Source organism: Ochotona curzoniae, unplaced genomic scaffold (genome assembly GCF_017591425.1).
Source record: "Ochotona curzoniae isolate NIBS_2020 unplaced genomic scaffold, NIBS_Ocur_1.0 contig_3190, whole genome shotgun sequence".
In the NCBI taxonomy this organism is placed as follows: Eukaryota; Metazoa; Chordata; class Mammalia; order Lagomorpha; family Ochotonidae; genus Ochotona; species Ochotona curzoniae.
In genome coordinates this window covers 9450258-9474490 of record NW_024465751.1, presented here as the reverse complement: position 1 = coordinate 9474490, position 24233 = coordinate 9450258, and the positions used below count along the sequence as shown (strand labels likewise).

At 46.4% G+C, this 24233-nt stretch overlaps 2 protein-coding genes across 3 annotated transcripts in view; one reads left to right on the top strand and one right to left on the bottom strand.

The window, feature by feature from the left end:
* The window catches only part of NTAQ1 (N-terminal glutamine amidase 1), a 94639-nt gene that overhangs the window by 62521 nt on the left and 7885 nt on the right, over positions 1 to 24233 (top strand). The window lies entirely within an intron of this gene.
* The window catches only part of FBXO32 (F-box protein 32), a 35487-nt gene continuing 11568 nt past the window's right edge, over positions 315 to 24233 (bottom strand). Inside the window, exons 5-9 of one of the 2 annotated variants that reach the window (XM_040979333.1) lie at positions 13321 to 13414; positions 12310 to 12494; positions 7468 to 7650; positions 6353 to 6496; positions 315 to 5631 (exon numbers count right to left, since the gene is read on the bottom strand). In XM_040979333.1, the coding sequence (XP_040835267.1) occupies positions 5542 to 5631; positions 6353 to 6496; positions 7468 to 7650; positions 12310 to 12494; positions 13321 to 13414 (696 nt within the window). In that variant the 3' untranslated portion in view covers positions 315 to 5541. The remainder of the gene's footprint in view (positions 5632 to 6352; positions 6497 to 7467; positions 7651 to 12309; positions 12495 to 13320; positions 13415 to 24233) is intronic. The other variant, XM_040979334.1, reaches the window with a different exon arrangement.

Here is a 24233-nt window from a genome sequence, read left to right as displayed (position 1 = left end):
TCCCATACGGGTACAGGGTCCCAAGGCTTTGGGCCGTCCTCAACTGCTTTCCCAGGTCACAAGCAGGGAGCTGGATGGGAAGCGGGGCTGCCGGTATTAGAAACGGCGCCCATATGGGATCCTCGCATGTTCAAGGCGAGGACTTTAGCCACTAGGTTACTGCACTGGGCCCTTTTCTATGTGTTCTAAGGAATTTCACAATAATGCTAACAAGTTTCTGGGAGAAGGAATATAAATTTCAATAGGCAAAAGATGAACATATGAAGTACAATATAAAGCCTATTTGAATTGGCATACAGCAGATACACAGTGTGTGTTGTTGGAAAAACATTTATTGCAATTCAGTGTCAAAAAATTTTTACAAAAATATGCCACTGTCTGGTACAAACAACTATAAAAAAATCAGTTCAACATGCAGGAAAAGTGTGCAAATAATTTATACAGAAAGATTCAGCTCACACCATATTAAATAAACATTATTGCATGTAATTGGTCTACCCTTATACTTTTAGCTACAATGTCGAAACCCCATATGGTGTTTTTCATTAAAAAAGAAGTACATTCAAGCTTCTAAGCTTAGGACATAGCTGTAACACACACCCCCTTTAGCCTGGGTGATTGGCACTTGGTAGAATAAAGATGGTGCCAAGGATTACAAGTGCACAGCAGGGATTGGAGCTTTCCGTTTTGTCATTAATTCAACAGACATGTCTAACTTCAAAGACCGAAAAGCCTATGATCAAACTATAAGCAGCTTTGTACAAGTTATAAGGAGTTCAGAGTGTTGAAGCAGCCATCCAGCTTTGGTCAAATGGCACAGGGCTGAAGTTTCGAGAGTTTTCTTTAGGAACAGTTGTTTGTTGAGAGAATTCAAGAACACTTTGCAAAGTCACACATATCATGGCCCTGGCTCCTGGATGTCTGATGGGCTAGATACCTCCCTGTGTCCCCTGCCCCCCCACTTAGTGAAGACCAAGTCTGGCAGAGAGTGAATATCTGCTGGGCTATAAACACACTGGACCTCACTATCGGTGCTGGAGGGGCGGGGGGGAAGAGGAGATGAATAGGGTGGAGGAAATGCTGGCATAGCTGCCTTTAGAATCCCAATTTCTGGAAAACACACTGCTGCTCAGCCCTCGCTTACTTTTAGGAGGGCCATCTTTGTACCGACGTTGAAAGAAGAAAGTGAGTTTGTCATAACATGCTGCTTGCTTTCTTGCAAGCTGGCCATCCATCCACACAGAATGCTGCGTCCCCAGTAGAGTCAGAGGGCTGCAGAGACCCGACAGGGCTTCCTCACCTCTCCAGGAAGAATCAGAGACTGGAAATACTGGGGAAGCTCACAGCCCTAGGTCCAGATAGTCAGTCTGCAGGACCTTCCCTGGGAAGGTCCAGTGAATTCCACTGACCGTCCAGCGTCTGCAGAGCTGTGTCCAACACTGAACACAACAGATGCTCAGGCTGAGAGTACTGGATGTGTAAAGTCAGTCTTGGGAAGCCCCTTGTTTATACTCAGCTCTATCACTGAGGACTGAGGGTGGCAGGGGGCATACTCCCAAGTCTTCTGAACCCACTTCTGCATCCAGAAAGGCAGCAGGGCTGTCAGACTCCGCTGGCTCTCGCATCCCTGTTGGGTCCCTAATGTCTGGGACAGTGATTTTTTTTTTCCCCCTTTGGGAAACCACAGAGGGTTTATGCTCCATGACAGTACAAAGAAGAAAACATCTAGAGAAAACATGAGATTTGAAGGAATTGTGACCTTGTTTGTGGAAGCCCAGGGTATATCATAATGTCACATCTCTACCTTTGCCTGGTGGTTCAGGGGCTTCTGAGGTCTGTTTAAGCACTAATAGGATTTTAGGCCTGCAGCCAGTCAGAAGAGATGGTTCGCAGACTCAGCGACTCAGATAGTTGGAAAGAGATGAAAAAAGCAACAGATATCAACACAGAAAATGATGATACAATTTAGTTTAGGAAAAAAGAAAGCACGCATAAAATTACAGTTAAAAAAATCAACACATAAAACAGTGTTTGCATAGCCAAACATTATTGCCTTACAGCTTGGCAGGAAAAATATAAACTCAGGTGAGCCATATTCTAATAAACATTATATTCAACACTAAGAATGACACACCACTGAATGTCTCTTTGAGTGCTTTGTCAGTGACACCTCTCGCTCCCAGGCAAAAGGAACGCCAGCTCTTTGTCCTCTTGTCAGAACGGTAGAAACCAAGTGCCCTTGTCCACAGCAGATCCCTTTCGTGGGAAAAGGTCCATGAACCCACGGGGTGAGAGTTGCGGCAATGGCCAAACACATGCGCACCGCCCTCCCTCCCATGAGCAAGTCCAGCCCGCTCAGTGTTGGTACAAATCCAGCCTTTCTACAAAATCTCCGCCAATTCCCTTTGACATACAATTGCTTATCATCTCACAAGAGACACTCTAGGGGCGTGTGGTCATCCTGGAACTTTTGTTCATTTCTGCCTTGTGCCCTCCCACTGAAGTGATTCATATGCCCAAACCAACAGTATGGTGTAATAACACAATCTGCATGAACAAGTTATCCCTCCCCTCCCCCCTGCCTCTTGCTATGAAGAGAGAGACTTCTATACTTCCCTGGATGCTGGCTCGTATACCCAACACACTCTGGATTCATGGCCCACACATCATGTCCTTTGGGTTAGGTCAAACCCTAGCAAATACCCCTGCTCTCCCTGCAGTGGACAGAACCGTGTCCTTCTCTGGGAGCATGAACGGCCTCATCTTTGACATCTGTGTCTGATTACTGGATGGGACGTAGAGTGGGGCTGGGCAGGTACAATGAAGACTGTGGAACCCTTGGTCCTAGCACTTTCTGCTGTCAGGTCTCTTCTGGCTCTTAGTGGGTCCAAGATGGGGATTCTTTGGTTTGGTTTTTGCTTTTAGCCCAGGTCATCCTGAGATTTGCCAATAGAAAACGGAAAGACTCTTTGTGCCCAACAGATGGTGCTGGCACACATTCTGTGGCAGCAAGGCTGCTTCTGCTGTCCCCCAAACAAACCACAGTGTCCATGATGAGCCATTTCTACTTCTGTCCCTCTCCCTCTGCACCTGCTGTTTCCCTCTGCATTTTCCACTTCCAACCAAAGACAACCATCAATGTCACATTTTTTTCCCTTAAGACATTTTCCTGACTCTGTTACAATATCATCTGTAATAACACCAAAGGACAATGGGCAGAGTCCAAGGGCACCATCTCAGTAAATGTTTCAGAAAATCATACCCCTGTTCCGGGGCTGGAGGGTAGGAATGGGAGAAGCTGTTTCGCCCAAGTGCTTCTTATTGCCTGGCACTGCTCTAGAAGATGGGCTTACCCGTGGTCTGCTGCCAACACAACGTGGCCAGTGTTTTGGGAAGAATAAGCCCCGAGATGCCAAGGACTTTCCATCCCCATGATGGATATGAACACAGGTTGGTGGGAAGATTTGGAAAGCCATGAACCCCGCCACCCTGAAAGTGCCCTGAGTCACAGTTAGCAAAGCTCTTCACAGCAGGGCAAACCCAAATCCCCAGCTCACCCTCACACTTCAGAAAAGATGGTGAGAGCTCTGGGAGAACCTGAACATGCAAGGAGCAGCAGCTTTTGAATTTAACAGTCAAGGGCTTGCATGGCAATGTGAAGCTACTTCAGCAGCCGCAGCAGCAGCAGCACGGGCTTGCCAAGCAACAACAAAGAAAGCAGCACACTCAGATGTCTCAGGGGTTTGTGGCTCTTCTGAAACTCAGCCTTTCCAAGGTCTTCTTCTTTTACACTTCCTTTTTCTCATTAAGGAAGATTTAAGTCATTCTTATGATTATTATTAATCTGAAAGGGATGGAAACTGAAAAAAATCTGAGAGTAGGCACGGACATTGCAAAGTGAGGTACGCAGAGTAGCAGTGACATCCCCTCCCAGGGCTGCCGTGTGAATGGCACATTGCCAAGGGTGGGATCTGAATCAAGGGCTCGGCCATCTTTCCCCTTCCAGACCCTTCTCCAGCGAGGGTCATCCCCTCCCAAGGAGACGCTCTCACTCCACATGCAGGGCAACCAAGCTCTTAGTGGGCTCCACTGACTTGCCAAGAGCATGCAGGTGGCAACTTTATTTGGAAAGAGAAACAAACAAACAAAAAGCAAGTACAACTGCAAATCTGTACATTATTGTAGAAAAGCAACCTTCTATAAAAAGTAAAAAAAAAAAAAAAGAAAAAAGAAAAAAATCAAAACAACAAACCCCAAACATCCCCACCCCCCTCTTCAAGTCCTGAAATTTCCTTTCTCCCACAGTGCTCTGCTGTCATCTGCCTGGAAAAATCCTCCGGGAGCCGCTGAAACAAGGTCAGGGGGAATGCGCAGTACCTCTGCCCTCGCGTTCATCTGTAACTCCAGGCTTTGATTTCCAACACCCTTGCAGGAAGCCCTGACTCAGGGTGACTACCTTTTAATGTTGGGCCTAAAGAAAAACTCTGCAGTTCCTCCCTCTACCAAGGGGAACAGCAGCTGGAAACTTGTCCTCGTCGTTGGCCAAACCGTAAAACCTGCTGGCGAAGTCACCACGCTTGAGACTCCTCCATGACAATATCCAAGGAAGCCCGGCCCCCTCTGCGAAGTTGAACAGGAAGACGAAAGTCTTCACCGCCAGGGGGTGACTAAATTCTGTCGTCATGCAGCAGGACTTTGTCCGGGCGGCTGTTCTCATTGGGTCTGTCGTCTCCCCAGATGATCCACAACACGGAAGGACAAAAGGCTCCACTGATTTGGGGATTGTTAGAAGGAAAACTTGAAGAGAGGGCTATGTTTGCCTAAAAAGGAAGACTGAAATGAAAATGCTGCTTCCAGCATCGCTTTCCACTTTAAATCACTTTTTATAGTTCTGAAAATACGAGACGGGCAGACACTGTCTAGGGGGCAGTGCATGCCATGAGGGCACGCACCGTGCTTTGAGAGGTAGACCACTGTGTGGAGGCTTCCAAGGATCAGGTCCCAGGCACAAGCACGTCACAGATGGGCTGGGCTTCTTTGCCTTTCCCAAACAAACCCCAACCCCAGCCATAGAGCCCAAGGTTTCGCAACTGTGGTTATGCTGCTTTTCTTTCTTTCTCCCTAAACAGATTCTTCACATTGTTAACAAAGAGGGGTCCTATCTTCTAGGTGAGTTTTGCTTTTTTCTTCCTAGGGAGCTGTGAAGGAGCTTCCAGGAACATGAAGATGAATTCCGTTTTCCCCCTTGACAGAGAGGTCTTGCTTGTGGGAGTCTCCCTGGCCGGTTGTTAGACAAAGTTTATTGATAGCATTTGTGCCGTTCCATACTACTGCAGGGGACAGGTTCACGTCCCCACATCCCCAGGCTGGCTGCGGCACTCTCTTCTCTGCAGGACTCATTTCCGAAATCTCGAGCCAACGTTTATAAAAATGTACATTATTTACAAATGGAGTGCCCAAGCTCCGTCCTCCCAGCCAGCCAACAGGCCATCCAGTCATCAGAAGGGGACCCTGCTGGGCAGTGTAGTCATGAACTGAGATTCAGAACTTGAACAGGTTGATGAAGTCCTGGGGGGAGAGCGAGATGGAGCAGCTCTCTGGATTGTTGGCTGTGCAGGGGTGATCGGTGCCCTGGAAAGGAACATCATGGTCAGGGTCATGCCATCAGAGGCCTCTTGTTAGCTTTCGTACCATTAGGCATATTCCCACTTCCAAGCAGTATTTCCCAATCAAGAACCCACCTGTCTGGAGGAATCTAAAAAACTGTGTTTGCATACGTGTGTGTGCCTGTGCATACAGAGACAGGGGAACTTTTTAGTGTTGAGGGATGGGGTAGTTTGAAAAAAAAAAAAGCCAGGTGGCAATTAATATACAGAGTACCAAAAAAAAAAAAAGTGTTTGAGTGAAACTGACATTTTGAGATTTGGCGATTGTTCATAACCCTTGCCTATGAACTGGGAAACCATGGTGTTTCCTCCTCCTACTTGTTAAGTATCTTGTTTAGTGGAGAGCAAAGCTTGTGATTATAATGGGAATGGAAAGTATGTCCTTGTGAAAATTAAAAAAAAAAATGAGAAAGGAAGAAAGAGGGACAATGGAAGCAAGGGAGACTGGGAGGGTACGGTGGGAAGGGTCATTATGTTCTTAAATTTGTATATACAAATGTGTGAAATTCATGCCCTTTATGTGATTAATTATATAAAAACATGATGTTTTAGTCAGTGTGGCTTTTTCATGGATCAGAGAAATAGATGATTAGAACAAAGGGAATAACAATTTCAGACGTCAATCAAGCGGGGAGGGAAGCACAGGTGTTTGCAAGTTGCCCAGTGTGCGGAGCAGGGACTCTTACCTTCCAGGACAGAATGTGACAGTGCTTGCAGAGCTGGAGGGTGTCTCCGTACTGTTCCCTCCTCGGGTAACACCGCACCAGCTTGAAGTACATCTTTTTCCAATCCAGCTGCCCCTTGTCGGACAAAATTAATCGCTTACGAATCTGAAAGGCAAATGAATAAATGTAGTTGCTGTGGGTAAATCCATTAAGAGGATGTTTTGTGGCTTTGTGGTTCTGAAAAATTCTATCCTCATCTTCTTTGCCATTAAAAAAAAAAATCTCTCCTATGGTTGGGGGTTGGGGTAGGGAAGAACTGCCATATTATAAAGAAGTCCTCTCTTTGCTCCCTCAGTTAAACAGTAGCTTTTAGAGAAACAGGTGCATAGTGACCTATTGCTGGTGACCTTTCTTTACAAAGTTGCATTTGGATGGCACTGTAGTGTTCAGCTGATCTTGAAAAACAACTGCGAACCTGTTTTCTGCTATGGGCTTCCAGAGAAATGCAATAACCACTTTGCATCATGGCTCTGTTTTATGTTTAAACAGTCGTGGCTTCCTGAATGGAACGTGTTGAACTCAACACATCTATTTAAAGAAATCAGAAAAAGAATTGAGGCAGAATGACTCAGGGAAACAAGCCCAGCCTTGATGTCTGAAGGCCCCAATTCAAGTTCAAGGCCAGCTCTCTCACCCTGAGAGCTGCTTTGATTGTGTGGATGTGTCAGTTAGCCATTGGTGGCCTCCCTCTCTTCACCGGTGTAAGGTGGGGATTTGACAGATATCCATTATAGAATAAAATAGTATCTGCAAAAAGCACTTAACCTGTACAACGCCATAAAAGTGCAAGCGTTTTGTTATGGAAGGGGGATAGTGCCAACTTAAGATTTTTTTTGGAGCACATTGCTAAATGTGAATAGGTTAAGAATGTAAGCTTTTTTTTTTTTTTTAAATCAAACTAGGTGGATAACATTTATTTAGGACCTTTTTAGAGTATCCTTATCTAGTCAAAGGAGGGAGCTCTGGTGGATGTGGGGTGTAAACAGTGCTTGAATTAAGGATGCGGGCCTGGGGGAGCTTCAGATGAGGGGAAGGGAAGGAGGAGCATGGAGCAAGGCCAGCAGGGACCCACCCACCTGCCGCTCGGAGAAGTGGTACTGGCAGAGTTTCTTCCACAGCAGTCGGTCCTCGCTGAGCACATGCAGGTCAGGGGCCACCTGGCCCAAGCTGACCAGGTCCCGGCCATCACTCAACCGCTGCATGATGTTCAGTTGTAAGCACAAGGGCAGGTCAGTGAAGGTGAGGCCCTTGAAGGCAGGCTGCAGAGTGAAGGATGACCACACAGGTCAAGACCACGCAGCAGTCAGCAGGTGACAATGGCAAGGACGCGCTATGTGCTCCCCCTGCCCACCCAGCTCCCACTTCCACCCTCTACCCTTAGTCTTGCTCATAGGCAGTCCCTCTTGGACCCTGGGAACAGAAACAGGGCCCTGGAGTGGCTGAAGCTGAATCATGCCAGGCACCTTTCTGGTTTCCTAAGTGAGATTGGCCAAATCACACATATTGGGTGTCAGTTTTCCCATGTCCGAAAGGAATGAGTTTAGAAGACTCTGAAGATCTCTTCCTGTCCTAGCAAACACAGGCTTGGACTGACTTCAGCCTCCTACGTTCAGCAGCAGCGTCCATGACTCAACAATTTACACTGCTCAAGTCCCGTCCCCTCACCCCAGGACCGAACCTTTCCTTGTTTGCAAAATCCAGGACTTTGCAAAGAAGGCCCCAGGCCGCGTCGTTTATCATATGCTGCTGATCATATGAGCTAATAAAACTGCCAGGAGATTTTTCTTTTTTGTTTCCATCAGTTCAAAGCCTCTACTTTTTTTGGTTAAAACTCCCAGGCCAATTATTACATTAACTCCTATTAAAGGCAAGTCCACTTGGCAGTTGTTCACTGTCAGATTTTTAAACCTGAGCTTTTCCGAAATCTCTGCCCAGACCCCATGCTGGGCCCTTATCCCTGATAAATGGTTAACTGCTTGCTTGCTGCCTTGTTGAATATGAATATACACAGAAAAATCTGTCACTCTTGCTCCTGAAAGCATGTATTGGGCTAAAACCATTCATGCATGCCTATTCCACCCACTTCTGCTTCAAAACATTGCTTTGCTCCGTGAACACTGCAATTAAAGTTGTTCCCCCTAAAGCAGTTTTCTTGTTTTTTCCTCTTCATCCCTTATTATATGATTTTTTTTTAAACCAGTAGAAATTGGCTCCATAGAATTACATATGAAAACTTTGAAGGGGCAAGATCATGTGCTGGAAAGATGCCATCAGCACTTGGGCAAAATTAAAGGTATTTTGGGATGAAAGTCACCTTATAATAGTTCAAGGGATACCTTATTTGTCTTTGGCCCAGACTGTTAAAGAGTAAAACTTAAAATATAGCCCAGACTGCAGTCATTAAGCCCTCCTTCCCTCACTGTTGCTCTTTCTCTCCTCTGGAGAGTTAGGCATTTGTGTGAAAGGCTCGCCAGCACTCCACAAGGATCCAGCCTGGCTCTCAGCAGAACATGGTTCCCAGGCAAGAAGGGCTGCGACAGGTGACATGAGGCAGCAGGGCACAGTGGCTAAAAGCACAGCCTCTGCCCACAGTCCTGGGTTCAGTGCCTTGGCCACATCCCACCAGCATCTTGGCCTCAGCTGAATTTTTCATCTTTCTCCTTCCTACTTCTTCCCCAACTCATCCCCACCCCATTTCTGTTCTCTTCCATTCTGTATCTATTTATTTATTTATTTGAAAGACAGCTATATGGAGGGAGGGAGGAATGGATGGAGAGAGGGAGGGTGGGAGGGATATATATATATATCTGCTGGCTCACTCCCCAAATGTCCACAACAGCCAGGGCTGAGGCAAACCAAAGCCAGAAGACATCCTCTACTGCTCTCAGGCTCATCAGCAGAGAGCTAGCTGGATGGGATGTGAAGCAGCTGGGACTTGAACTGGCGCCCCTAAGGGGATGCCAGCATTGGAGGCAACTGCTTAGTTCACTATACCAGAAAGCTGGCCTCTTCAGCTGAATGATTCTTAACCACAGTCCTAATTTTCTACTTGATAAGATGAGGATGCTATGATTTCAGCATCATTTGTCACTCCACTTGCCTGCTCCCTTCCTCCCTCTGCCAGTAACAATGGCTGACACCTTCTGACAGTATACATGAGATCTCTGATCCAATTGTTCTCTCCCTAATAACTTCTTCCATCTTCAGGACTGTACTATTGCTCCCACTTTCCAAATGAGGAACATGAGGCATGAGTGATCAAGTAAGTTGCCTCAGTCCTGTGTTAGGCACATGATTATTGTTTTCCACAGTAGAGGACAATGTTTCCAGCTGTGTTCTCTGAACATGGAACAGGTGCTTCTGTAGGCAGTGGGTGGAGACTCCCTGGCTTCAGTCATTGGTTCGTGAATTCATTCAACTAAAATTTCCTGACAGCCTCTGCTCTGGGAGAGCAAAGGGACTGAGACGGGGGAATTCTTTGGGTGAATGTCCTTTTGTTGTGGGGCTCATGGGCCAGTGAGGCAGAGAAATAACTTCAGATTAGTAATTGCTGAGGGAGGTGCCAGGAGGAGTGGCTTCAGTGAACCGGGGGTCAGGGAAAGAGTGAAAGTAAAAGCCCTAAGGCTGGACCAAGTTCAGAGTGTGCAGAGCATGCTGGGACTTGACTGGCACATTCCTAGCAGACGAGAGTGGGAGGAACTTCAGTGTTTTGATCTCTTCTGCATGGGATTTCATTGGCTTACCAAGGCTTAGAAATGCAGAATCATTGGATAAATAGTTGGAAGAAAGCTGGATGGAAAAAAAAAAAAAAAAGGTTTTGGAATCCACTGTTGTCAAGTAAGCTTTACCATTTTAGGAATTGACCCTCTAGGGTTCTTGGCCTCGGGTCTGCACGCACTGGCTGTGCAATGCTGGGCCAGTCACTGCGTGTCTCTGGTACATGTCCCATCCACATGAGGGGAGACAGCACAATGCCATTGTCAAAGATAGTGGGAACTCTGAGGGAGTAAGCTGTGGGTTCTGGCGGTGAAGGGGGTGGCTGGGAATGAAGGCACATGATAGCCAGCCTAATGCGTATGTCCCAAAGTGGGTGGGGGCAAGATGTGCTTCAGACAAATGAAACTTGCTCATTTCCATTGCTGGGCAATCCCGGATTTATAAAAACCAGCTAGCACTGAGTGCAGGCTTCCAATTATTCTTTTTCTGAGCTTAAGAAACTAAAGCCCAGACAGGTCATTTGGAAGGCTTCTGACGGTAAAACTGTTATTTACAAGGAGGTCAAAGGCCACCTTCTGTTGATTTGCCACCTTCTGTAGCCTCAGACGCTGTCAGTGTGGGTGCTGGAAACCTCTTGAAGTAGTCACAATCTGTGATTAGATTAGGAAACTGAGTGCTCCGTCCTTCCCCACCGCCCCTCCTCTCGAGCCCTGGGGGAGACATCAGCGTGTTTTGCACACTTCTGTGTGCCTCAGACCCCCGGCTCACTAGGATGATAAGGGTCTAGTGCTCAGTTTTGTTTTGAAAGCCCAAAGAAACTACTGATAGGAAGAACTATGCTTTGCTGGTAACCTGAGGCCTTTACTTGTTTTCTTTCTTTTTTGTTTTAGCTCTTTGATCCATCTTGTGTGATTTTTATATATGGTAAGAGGCAGGGATCTAATTTTACTCCTTTATGCATGCCAAGCTTTCCAATACCTTTTATTGAAAAGACTGTGGAAATTAAAAAAAAAAAAAACTAGAAAGAAACTGCAGCATGATCCAGCCATCCCTCTGCTGGGTATTTATCTAAAAGAGGCTATTTATCTATCTATCTATCTGGAAGAGCTACAAGGAGAGAGGGAGAGGGACAGAGAAAGATCTTCCATTTGCTAGTTCATTGCCCACATGGCCACAATGGCCAGAGCTGGGCCAGGCTGAAGCCAAGATCTAGACCTTCTTCCAGATCTCCTTAGTGGACAGAGGTCCAAGTACTTGGGCAATCTTCCTCTGCTTTTCAAGGCCATTAGCAGGGAGCTGGATTAGAAGTGGAGCAACTGGGACTTGAACCATACTGAATGCTGGCATTGCAGGAAGTGATTTCACATGCAATACCACAATGCCAGGTCCTACTGCGCAGTAGATTAAGCTTCTGCCTGCAGTGCTAGCATCCCATGGAGGTGCCAGTTTGAGTCCTAGCTGCCCCAATTCTCATCCAGCTCCTTGCTCATGTGTCTAGCTGGGAAGAAGATCCACGCTCTTGGGTTCAGATTGGGCTAGCTCTTCTGGCTGTGTGGCCATTTGGGGAGTGAACCAGTAGATGGAAGATCTTTTTCCTCTGTCTCTCATCTCTGTAAATCTACCTTTCCAATAAAAATAAATCTTTTAAAAAAGGAAACAAATAAATTACAAAATAAAGATACTTCGTGGATTGTCTACTTCCCATGTCAGAGTATCTTGGATCAACTTCTAGCTCTACTCCTAATATTACTAATGTGCTCCCAGGGAGGCAGTGAATGATGGTGCAAGAGTTTGGGGTCCTAGGCATGCACATTGTGAGACATGGCTCCTGGCATCAAGCCTGGCTCAGCTCTAGGTGCTGCAGGCATACAGGGATAAAAAGTCTCTGTCTTGATCTGTCTGCATTTAAGGTAAACATAAGTAAGTGAATAAAGAACATAATAAAAAAAAATCAGGAGGCTAGCCAGCTCATCTGTCTAAGCCAAGTTTCTGCTTTCCCATAGTGTTTCAGTTGGCTGCCTTTGTCTCTGACATGGATCATGTTGGCCAAGTCCTTGCCACCTTGTCCCTACCAGGAAGGCCCCAGCCCATCTCAGCACCAGCATGAAGCAACCTCACATCCACTCAAAGCAGACCCCTGCATGCCCTCTGTGGCCAGGTTGTGCACAGGCCTGGCTGCCTGGTAGAGGGCACCTGCTTACCCTGGTGATCTGGATGCTGTTGAGCTGCTGCTGCCAGTGCAGGATGGTCTCCATGCGGTGCACCCACATGTTAATGTTCCCGACCAGCACAGACTTGCCGACTCTCTGCACCAGTGTGCACAGGGAAGTGTACAGGGTCTGCAGCAGTTCCCTGATGAGCCTGATGTTCTGCTGGTCTTCAAGGACTTGAATGGGGAAGGAAGAAAAAAACCCACACAATCCACATTATGATTGGAGAAGCACCCCCATCTTTGATTAACTGGCTTCTCTTCTTCATTCTGCTCAGATCCCTGGACCCTGCCCCTGGGGGCTGGTTTTCTTTCTCACTGGCTGTTATTCAACATTTGGTCAAGCATCTGCAGTTGAGGCTAAGGGTAGAGTTTCTGAAATCTAGGGTTCTTTTTGTTCTCTTCTCTCTGGTTTTCTATCAAGCCCCCCTTTCATCTCATTGTTCCATCGACACCAAAGGCTCACCTGATCAGAAAGCACTGTTTTCCTTTTCTTCTTTTTCTCCCCAGCAGAGACACAGTTCTGGGAGATCAGCTTGGTTCTAATTCTGATGGGCTGGCTAAGGAATTAAGGATAAATCACTCCTTCTGAGGGGCCTCAGCTTCTCTGTGCACAATGGACAATTGAACCAGATACTTAAGGTTCCTTGGCTAGTTTGATTACTCTCAGAATCTAGTCTGCCTGGTATGCCTCTTAGTTTTCTAGGAATTTGGAGGCTCAGTCACCAAGGGGTAGGACAGGTGTCTATCCTGAGACACCTGAAAAGCTGTCATAGAAGGGCAGATGGCTGATACTAAAGAAAGGACTGGCAGGTGATGGACACAAGTTGCATCCTCTTCTGAACTGGAATCTGCTCCCCGCCAATGCCCTGGATATATAGCTGCTGGAGCTGCTAACTTCCATCCACTCTCAGTCCTTTACATCTGGTGCCTTGTCCATTCAGTTGGAAAATCCTGTCCCCACATCGGTAAGAAGGGCAAGAGCGTGAGAGGGAGTGCTCACCTTTTAGGACCACTTTTTCCAAAATGTTCATGAAGTTCTTTTGAGCGATGCCACTCAGGGATGTGAGCTGTGACTTTGCTATCAGTTCCAACAGCTGTGGGTAAAAATAGAAGTCGCCAGGCTTAGAAGACAGAGTTAGCTTTCTCCACTAATCTGTACTTTTGAATCACATGACACGTAGTCACGGACGCTCAGGGAGAGGTAAATGGCAGGTGGGGCCAAGAGCAATCAGAAACAGATGCTCAAAGTGAAAAGACAAATGGGGGTAATGTGAAACCCAGGCACCAGGCTGGATGGTCAGTGATTTTTTTTCTCTTTCTTTCTTCTCAATATAAAGAGCTGTGGCTTCAGCTCTGGCTAACCCATTCTACGTGTCCCACTTCAGTGAGTGATGCTGACATCCTCTGAAGAGAATAAAACCTCTCATGATCTGTGAACACCCAGGTTCCACACCATCACCCTGCTGCCTGTACTTGAACTTGCTCTCTGCCACTGTCTGCTCTCGAGGTGCCTAAAAGCTCACGCTGGGCGACCACATGCATGAGCCGAGGACGGGGCGACTCTTTCTTCCTCCCATCACTATGTTACTGATTTACTTGATTTTTTAAATGTTTAGATGAATGGCAATACTTGCACACATGTACACAGTGTAAACTGATGAGGCCAGGCAGCTAGCCTTTCTGTTTGTTATCTTCTCTTTGTATTTAGAGCTTTCCAGCTGCTTTCTTCCAGTTCTTTATACAGAATAGAATGCAGTATTATGAGGTATAGTTACCCCACTGTGCTGTGCAACTCTAGACCTTGTCAGCTGTGTATGCCTGTGTTTGGGTACCTATTATACAACCTCCTACTACCCCCCAAGGAAGTGAGGACTCTCAGGCCGCCATCTCCTACTTACACAGCATTCACTAAACACGCCTGTTACTTAGAGCATCTCATTGCACCTGCTGCTAGGACCAGGGGGAAATGTAGGCATGTGTGTCCCATCTCCCTATTTCTGCTTACAGGCCATGGATTCCCTAGGGTTAACAACTAGGGTCTTTGTGTTTTTAGTTCAAGCCTCCAGTCAATCCCTGATTTCCTCTGTGTCCATGGGCAACTTTCTGACTTTCTTGGTGCTGTGGTTTCTTTATTTCTATGTGTAATTCTGACAGCCTGCAAGGTTGCTGTGAGCTTGAGATGAGAGAAGGCATGCACAGCCCTTTGACTGTGACCTGTCACAAATCAGGTGCCAAATAAAGCTCTAATTCTTAAAGGATCTTGGCCCATTCTCATGATCAACAGCCACAAAGAATAATGGTAATAATAGGAGTTACTGCAGTCTTAAGTTTACACCCTCTTGTCCCCGGGCCACATTTTTAACAGATGTGGCATGATTAAAAAGAAATTCTACTCTTATAAAGTGAATCTTTAGACTGTCTGAGGAGTTAGGTTGTCTGGTTCAACCCACTTTTCAGCTGGACAAAGTGAGGCTCAAGAGACTAAACTTTCTGGACTACTTTACAACTAACAAAAGGACTCAACAGTCTGCAACAAGGACACACACGTCATCCTTTCATAGATTTATCAAACCAAACAAGTTGCTAACTGAAAAGAATTTGTTTTGTCAGACCTCCTGCCCCTTCATGGGTCCCTAAGGAAACTGATTGAAGACTTAGATTCAGTAAAGTAGATCAAATCTCCTGCAACTTCCTACAACCCAGATTTCTCCTTTACATCAAAACTCAACCTCCATCCCTGTGACAATTCCTAAGAGAGTTTCATCACTTGGCCAGGCTCCAGCCCAACCTCACATCAGGTCAGCAAACACTGAGCTTGACATGGTGTTGGGTGCTGCTCTCAAGGCTGAAGGAACAAGCAAAGTCAAGCTTGGAACACTGAACTGAGGAAGAACCAACACTCTTGGATCAACGCCCCAGGCAAGTCAGAGCAGCTCTCTAATTGCACGACAGGAATTGAAAAACCATCTTCACGGAGTTTTCTAGGAGTTTGTTAAACTACAGATGAACTTTCAACTTCCTGGACATAATTTTACTTTACATTGAAAAGAAAAATAAAAAAGCCCACGACTCAAACCTTTGTTGTGCCTGGCTTATCCATTCTCTCAGGCAGGAGGAGCAGGTGCGACTGGCTTACTCTGGTTAGCACTGGTGCCTTAAGACCCAGATCCAGCATGGACTGAGTAATGCTAAGAAACAGGAAATCAAAAGCGCTGGCAGGGGCCATAGCCATGCACAGAGACCACACCGAGTGCTCCCTGGCTGTCTGGTTTGGCTCTGTCATGAACCAGCACATGATAGTCAAGAGAGAAATGCAAACAGCCCAAAGGGTCAAGCCAGAGCTTGTCCCTGTCTCCCTGACCAACAGTAAGATGCAGAAGGCCCTGGCCGCTGGGCTATTAATACCCTCAACCTCACATGACCAGCATGAAGCCAGATGAAGGAAAACAAAAGCCTCGAGGCGGCTGCACTTGAAGGGCAGGCACTGGGGCTGTGACTCATCACTGCATAGGAGGTGGGTCCAGGGGTGTGGGGAGTGTGGGCGGCCCTTGGTCTGAAATCCACCCAAACCCCAGACCCATGTGGCTCATGTATCATGAGGGTGGCTGGTTTCAATTCATCCCAAAACACCAGTTGCAGGACTAAGAAACCTCTCAGGGCCCACAACGGTGCTTGTAGGGGTCTGGAAGCCAAATGCTCTTTGGTTTGCCTGTGATTGTCTACCCTAACTGAAGATGAGGAGGAGGAGGAGGAGAAGGAGGAAGAGGTGGAGGAAGAAGAGGCAGAGGAGGAGGAAGCATATAGCAGAAAATCCATCTGCTGTCCTCCAGTTTATGTGTCCCCTACCCAGGGATCCAGCCTATCTCTGGAGAAGGTCCGTTTTTGTACTGCCATGTGGCTATGGGGTCAGGAGGAGGGACCCTGGAATAGGAAGAGGCCTGGTATTTCTGATGGGGTGACCCTTACCACTGTCCTTCATCTGTCAAGTACCTTCGGGTGCCTACTCTCTCACACTGTGGTAGGAGGCAGAGGTGTGACACTGGACACACATGATCTCTAGACTCAGGGCATCACTGTCCAGTATGTGGTGCCAGTCACGTAGTCTCTCCCAGCCCCAGTTTCTCTAGCTCTAAAATGGAAATGAAGACAGTCTACTTCACAGGATTTGGAGGGATCAAGTGAGATAAAGCTGTAAATAGCCACTGTAAATACAAAACATGAGGCATGATAATTAGGAGGTATTATTTTTCCCTTCCTACACTCCGGTCTTTTTGTGAAGTTTAATGTTGACATCTGGGGTAGGCCATTTTTGCTGGAAAGGGTTAGGCAGTTAAGTGAGTTCAGGTCTGTGGGTTATTGAGATGTCTGGTGAGCCGACTCTGCAGCTGTTTTGTGCACCAGCCATGGAAAAATGTGCAAGTGAGCAGGAGTATTCCAATAAAGTTTTATTTATATAAACAAGTGGAGGACCAGATTTGGCCCCCAGGTTATGATTCACCAACTTTGGGTATATAATATAGAATTCAAGAGTGGAGATTCCAAAGCCAGCTGCCTGTCTCACTTTTCCCCTCTGAAAATTATGTATCATGATCATAACTGCTTTGGAGCTGCTATGAAATCACAACATTGGCTGGGTGAAGAATAGACTCAGTAAGTTACCCTTAGCTTTTATCATAATGCTGAGAGCATTACTGGACTGGAAATAGTGAATTTACAAAGTATAACCAATTGAAATGTCTTTGAAATCCTTGTGTCATAGGGATTGTGCGAGCTATCAACTGAATGCTTTCATGCTTTCAGATTTTGAAGCCTCTCTGTCATCTTCATTATGTGTGAGATACATCTAACAGCTTCCTATCTTTTGGTTGAAGCTAATACTGGCACATTTTTAACTGCATAATTGCATCTGCCACGATGTCTTATTTTGTAATCAATAAAGAACATTTACTATGGCAAGTGACCATGCAAAGCAATTTATATGTAAGGCCTAATTTAATTTTCTTTATAAAATTAATATGAGTGAGTTTCCATCCACTGGCTCACTTCTCAAATGCTCACAACAGGTAAAGCTGGACCATGGCTGAAACTTTGAGTTGAGAATGTAATCCAGGTCTCCCACATCCATGGCAGGAACTTGGAGCCAGGAACTGGAGACAGGAATAAAGCCCAGGCACTCCCACATGGGGTGCAGTCATTCTAACTGCCAAAGTTCCCTCCCTTGATTGATTGTCAACTACAACCCAAATCTGTTTGACAAACAAGGATATTGATGCTCAGAGAAGTCCAGTAGTTCACCTAGAAGTAGACCAGCAACAGCAGATGGTGGGGTCAAGGCTTGAGCCCAAACACATCTAACAGACAGCATGTGTTTTTGAAAGCTTAAGGATTTTAGTTTGTCAAGACCAATTAGGCTTGCCCCTCAGGCCAAAGTCTGCCCTAACAATAAGAATACCTGTTCTATAGAAACAAAATCTAGAAATTTTATGCACTATTATATTGTGGCTGATAACTAGCTTTTAACATTAGAACCCAGAAAGTTATAATAGCATGTTTATGATGAGGCTGTTATTTTGAGTAAACCATTAGGTTGACTTTCCATATCAATATGATTCTACAGGCCCAGGCTGGTAGGTTGTGTTGTAGGGAAGTAAAGAGGACTTCTAGTTTTGTTAAATGCATTTTTGTGTTGAGAGAGCTGGGTGTCCTGGAGAGTGGATTTATGTGTAGCAGTTTGTTTACTGAGATGGCTTAGCCAATGGGATTCTTTGCCACCAGCCACAAGGGCAAAAGAAGAGAGGAAATGTCCTGTTCGGAAGTGGCTGTTTTCTGCTGGGCAAATTTTAGCCCAGGTAATTTGTGGCTGTGTGTTAGGCGGGGCAGCGAGGCATGAGGGATGAGCGAAGGAGGAGGAGGCGGGAGGAGGGTGCTGGCCGCTCTTGGATTGCACGCTCTCATTATGGCATGACAGGCTGTGCCTGGGTATGCAGTAGCAGCAATGGGTCTTGGCTCCTGCAGGAAGGGCTGGTGGCCATGCATGCTGAAGCCACATCCTGCCCTGAATTCAGCCTTGGCTCAGGCTGGCTTTGGAGACGATGAATTGGGAGAAACATTGAGTTGCGAGCAATGCTGGGTAGCAACTCTCAGAGCTATACCACAGTTTGGAATGGTGAGTGGAAGATGAATGGGTGGAAGAGAGGTTCCATTCTACGTTAATTTACTTGCATTAAAAAAAAAATAGGTGTCTTACCTTCTCTTTCCCTCAGTTCATTCTAGCAGTTTTCATATTCAAGCTACTTCTCTGCTTACCATCTTTAGATGGTTTCCTTTTGCACTCGGGAAGAACCTGGGCCCTTGCCATGGTTTTCAAGTTCTTCCCTGCTCTCTCCCAGCATCACTGTGCCAATGGGTCCACCTAGACTCACCCTGCTCTGGCAGAACAGCCTAACTTCAGTTCCTTGAATGGTTCAAGTTCATTCCCACATCCCAGCATAGGCTTCTGCCACTTCTCCACATCCCTTGAGTCTCAGGTGAAATGATGGCTTTCTGGAACTTAGGAGACCCTCCTCGACTATCCTACACGAACCGCCCCCCCCATCACCATCGTAACCTTACCGTGACTTCATTGTTCTTTGTCGTTGCACTCACATACCTCTTAGAGGATCTTTGCTTAGTTCTTGATTGCCCAATTAGGAAATAAGACTCCAAATTGTTATCCTGTTTGTCACTATACCCCTAGCCTGGCACTTGAGAAGGACTCAATAAATGCTTAGGTTTTAATGCATTTGTCTTGAAGGATCAGAGAGTGTGACAGTTAGGAGAGACCTGGGACATCCCCCAGCTTTGGGTGTGGATTCTGATGGTCAAATGGCATAACCAAGGTCAATCATACACCATCTGAACTGTCAGGTTTTATTCATATGGAGTCTGGTATCAGACCAATGCTCCAGAAGCAGGCCTCGGACTTCAGAGTAAATTCTTTACAATGAGAAGGAATCTCACTATCCAGAAGGGCCAAGCAGCCCGAGAGCTAGAGTGACACTGAACAATTGGGCCTTGGGAAGCATCAACAAAATGGCACAGCCTCCTGCCCGTTAGTAGGAGGGCAAGACCATACCGAGGCAAGCCAAGAAACTCAGTCAGAGCATCCCTCATCTTGCTCGGTGCAACACTCTCTCGCCCCAGATTGCTCCATCTCCCGTGGCTGTGGGGCTCTTCAGCTTGATGGGAAAAATCTAACTAGGTTACTAAAGGCAGGAAAGCATCCCAGCCTCCAGGAGCCCCTGCTGTGTATCATGAGCTCATGTACCGGGAAGGAGACCCTTGGTCACAGCAGGCAGTGCCTCTGCCTGCATTGGGGGCTGTGTACTTCTGAGACCCTTATTTACCCAATAGATAACATAGATGACTACCCCAGAAAGTTCTATCTTGACTTTGAACTGGAATGCTAACAAGTTAGGAGGGGAAACAGTCTCTGGGTATGTCAAGATTGGATAAATATTATCTGCAAGTAAAATATCTCTCTAACTGATGGAATTATAATAATAAAGGGCCAGGTTTGCATGACTTCATTGTATCCTCAGCTGGGAGAACCTTTGCCATCTTTCATCTATCACAGCTACTTTGTTATTATTAGAAGGAGAATGAGAGTGACAGAAGGAGAGAGAAACATCTGTGAGAGCGTGCTCTCATTCACCGTTTCACTCCCTGAATGTCCACAAGGCCAATGTGGACTGGGCCACGGCCAAAGCCAGCAGGCAGGAGCCAGGATCTATCCCAGCTACTTTTGAACTTACAAGTGATGCCCTGCCCTCCGCACCCCTCTTTTAGATCACCTGACAGTCACCAATCCACAGTGATTTTATTTATATTGAGCTCCCCCCTCTAGACTATGATTCTATGGCTGAAGATTACCTTGTGCTTGGCCTGTGACCTGCCATCATTCCACTTTACTTCAGTTATTTCTCATTTCCAGATCTCTATTCATGTCATGTGTCCCTGAAAGCCTTCTCCTTGCCTCTCCATTTATGGTCAGATCCAAAGAGGGACAGTTAAGGTCAGGTTCTGCCGCTTCTGAGAAGTTACCACCAGCATCTCTGGACAGGACCACATTCAAGTACTCAAGTAGCCTGGCCTTGTCACCCAAGGTAGCCCCATGCACCTGACAGTAATGGGCAGTCCTCAGATGATTCTCAAGTGACTGTGGCAACACTGGGTATCTTTTTAATGCAGAAATACCTCTCTAGGGATTTAAAAAGCACTCACTTGCAGCAACTTGTCATAGATGCAGGTCTGACTGGGGGATGCTATTGATTTTCTATTCTTTGCCATTGTCAGTCTCTTCATTGGCACCATTGAGAGGCAGGGCCTGCTGATTCTAGGTCATATCCACTTAGAGGGTGGTGTCAAGTCCTGTCACTGACACCCCATGCTGGATGGAAAAAGTCTGCTGATCTGGCACTTGAAACCCAGCCTACCTGTCCAATTTGGCACATTCCTCTGAATGTTAAGCACCCAACGGTGCCTAAAAACCTAGGTAGGATTTTAAAGTATATATATTTCTGGGCCTGTGGTTATGTATGTGTAGAATCTGATTCCACAAAAGGAAAAAATGATGTCAAATAGCTGTTTCCAAAACGGGATGAGAAAGAAAATCAGATGGCATAATAATAAAATAGTAACCTTGAGGTTTTATTTCCTTTTAAATTTCTATTTCTGGGTGCTTTTTAAGGTCTCCCTGAATAATGTTCCTAAAGATGGTGATGGCAGGAACAGTAACAACTATTGCACCTGCTGAGTGCTCCGTATGTGCCAGGAGTTCATCTAAAGCTTTCCACGTGTTTGAACTCAGCTGAAATGCTCACAGCATCACTATTGTATGAATACCATTGTTGATAGCTTGTGTAGGTGCGTGACTTTACAGTGGACATAGCAATACACATAGATCAGCAATGCATGCTAAAATTATTATCATTATTTATTACTCTAATCTGTCCCTGTTTGTATAGGTGCCTCCTACCTCTGCAAGCACCCCAATACTTCTGTTGGGTTGGGTGATCCCTACTTCTTCACCAGTTTCTGCTTTTGCATGGGCACCCCTTAATTCTGCCCTCCTAGTTGTAAGTGTTCCACACTTCTGGGAGCACTGGAATCCTTGCAGGACTGCTGGCCTGCGTGCATAATAATAATCGCAACATGTTGGAATTCAGAGGGAGGCAGACTTTCTCCTCTCAACCACCAGCAGCCTAGTTGGCATGCCCCGAGACTCCTACCTAGCTCCTTGTTTAAGGGCCCAGCCAATTCCCACAATCTGCTATCATCCCTGGAAGTCATTTTCAAGTGGGGACATGGCCCTACTCTGCTGACTCTGCTGTTGCCATAGGGGCTGTTGGCCTCCTTACCCTCTCCCAGATATGCCCAGATGTGAAGACCCAGTGGCTAGGCCACCCCCACTCCCGGGTGCCTGAAGGCCACCAAATGTGTGTACTGCTCCAAATGAGTTGAAGGTCACTGTGGCAGAGGAACCTGTGGGAAGGGCTAGGCCCCTCCTGCACATTGTGATTCACCAGTGGCTTGGCAACAGCACGCCCTTAATTTAAGGCATTGGGTTTAAACTTGAACCATTGTGCCATATTTCAGCTTTTCCTTTGCCAAACCGCCAGTCAACTTAAGCTAAAACATGTTTTTTTGGAAAATGCTTTTAGGGGCAGTAGGAATGTGGTAATTTGCTGGAAACATTGGAGAGAACGCAGAGTGGTGATGGGGGAGAAAGTGAGAACGTGTATGGTTCCAGAGTGAGATGTTTTTTGCTTGCAGGTGGCTTGCAAGCTTTTAATCTGTCCTTCCTCATCCACTTGTGCAGAGGAGTCAGTTTACTACTCAACTGGGGTCAGGTTCCCCACGACCTGCCAGGGCTGAAGATGGCAGGTATGGTTACATGGAGGAGGGGAGTGGCAGGTCAAAGGTCATGCTGGCACTCGTGTGTGTGTGTGTGTGTGTGTGTGTGTGTGTGTGTGTGTGGTGTATGCGCCTGTGTGTGTGCGCATGTGCAGGCAGACATGTGATTATAAAACAGCAGGTTCCCTCCTGTTTTTACCAGCCAGGCAACATAGTAGAGGGAGAGAACACTGGACTAGGAGGGGAAGAACCCTGCTTAGGTTCTGCTTTTATCCCTCATCTCTCTCTGGCTGGGTGATTTTGCATAAACCCCTCAGACCCTTGGCCTCTGCTTCTTCAGCTTTAATATGGACTAACATGCTGCTTCTAAATGCTGCTGATAGCCCAGCCTGCCTGTGTCCACCAAAGTAGAGGACAGGGATGGACTCAGAAAAATGCACAGCAACAGTGTTGTAATCCCGTAGTTGATGACACCTGGGACTGACTTTCTGCAATGCCACTCTACCCAGCAGCTTCCTCCTGCTCATCAGATGATGTCATCTTGGATAACCTTGCATTCAAAGTCTTTTCTCAAGTCAGTCCCACTTCCTTTTCAGGACAGTTAAAAATGAACAACTGTCACTACTGCTTACTTACTTCTTACTGTATACGGTCCATGTACTAGAAACTGTTTCTTTCAATTAGTCCTCACCACAGCTCTGAGGGATGCCAGTCTCACCACTCCTGTTTGACAGATGAGTAAGTGAAGCTTGTCTAAGATTGTGTAGAACCAGCACACAACAGCATCCTTAGCTGATCCATAGTTCTAAGCATACTATACTGCTCTCTATCCATGTCAAACAGACCCAAGATCCACCTGCCTCCAGCCCGTCGTCCTGGGTTCCATCCTTGTTCATGACCAGCTCAAGTCCACTTCATCCCTGAAGTCTTTGGATGTGCTGCCTCCAATGGTCCCACCTGCTGAAACTTCATAGCTCCTCTGGCTCTACCACATCCTTGTACTTTTCAAAGTCTGTCTCATGAAGCATATTTCTCAACTCACCAGTTATCCTAGACAGCAGGGTTCACCCTGGTTTTTTCCCCCCTGCAAATGGCTAGCTAGCATATATTTCAGATGTGCAGGCCATAAATTCTCTGTCACTCAAATCTGAGCACAGACAATGTCTAATATCTTTGCCCCAACCATAGGTAGTCTACAGATGGAGATTTAACCACTCTGGAAAGAGGTGTGCATGTTTAAGTCCTACTTTCTGGAAAATCAGTGACAGCACATTTTCAAACATACATGACATGTCCCTATGCATCACCTATATTTACCCATTGTACTTTTCATCCTCACCAAACTTCTCTGCTACTGTGTTTATCCTTGTGTCTTGGTTTAAATGGCTAAGGGATGGATTTGCAAAAGTATCCTAGCCACACATATGGACCTTAGAGCCAGGATGTGGGAGGGGTTACCCTCTTGTCCATCACTAATTCCTGAGGGACCACAGGATATAGCCAAGAGGCCGCATTTAGAATGTCCTGCCTCTGTCTGTCTTTACCATCTAAAATAGAAAAGTTGGGTCCCAAAGGAGTTTTGGAGCTGGTTCACAAATGTGAAGACTCATTGGCATCATTTGGAAGATTCTAGAAACACAGCAGTTCCTGGGCACCACTATCTGTGGATTCAGTGAGGAGCTCTAGAGGTGTGCTCCTGTGTTCTACCGGGGGCTCCAAGTGCAGCCAGTACTGACAACTGCTGGGCCACAGCTGGTGGGGGTCCCTGAACCTGCTTCTGCTTGACTTGATGCTGGAGACCCACCTTGTCCAGTTGCCTCTCTGTGCCCTCACCTCCTCCTACCCCACAGCTGGCTCCACTTCTGGTCTCCAGGCACAGGATAAGCTTTAACACACAGTTAAATTAATAGTGCATGATAAGCCATTGACAGAGGGTGGGGAAGGAAGGAGGAACAGGTACATAGCTTGAAGCTGATTAAAATGATATACAAAAATACTATAGGAAAACCTTCCAAAAAA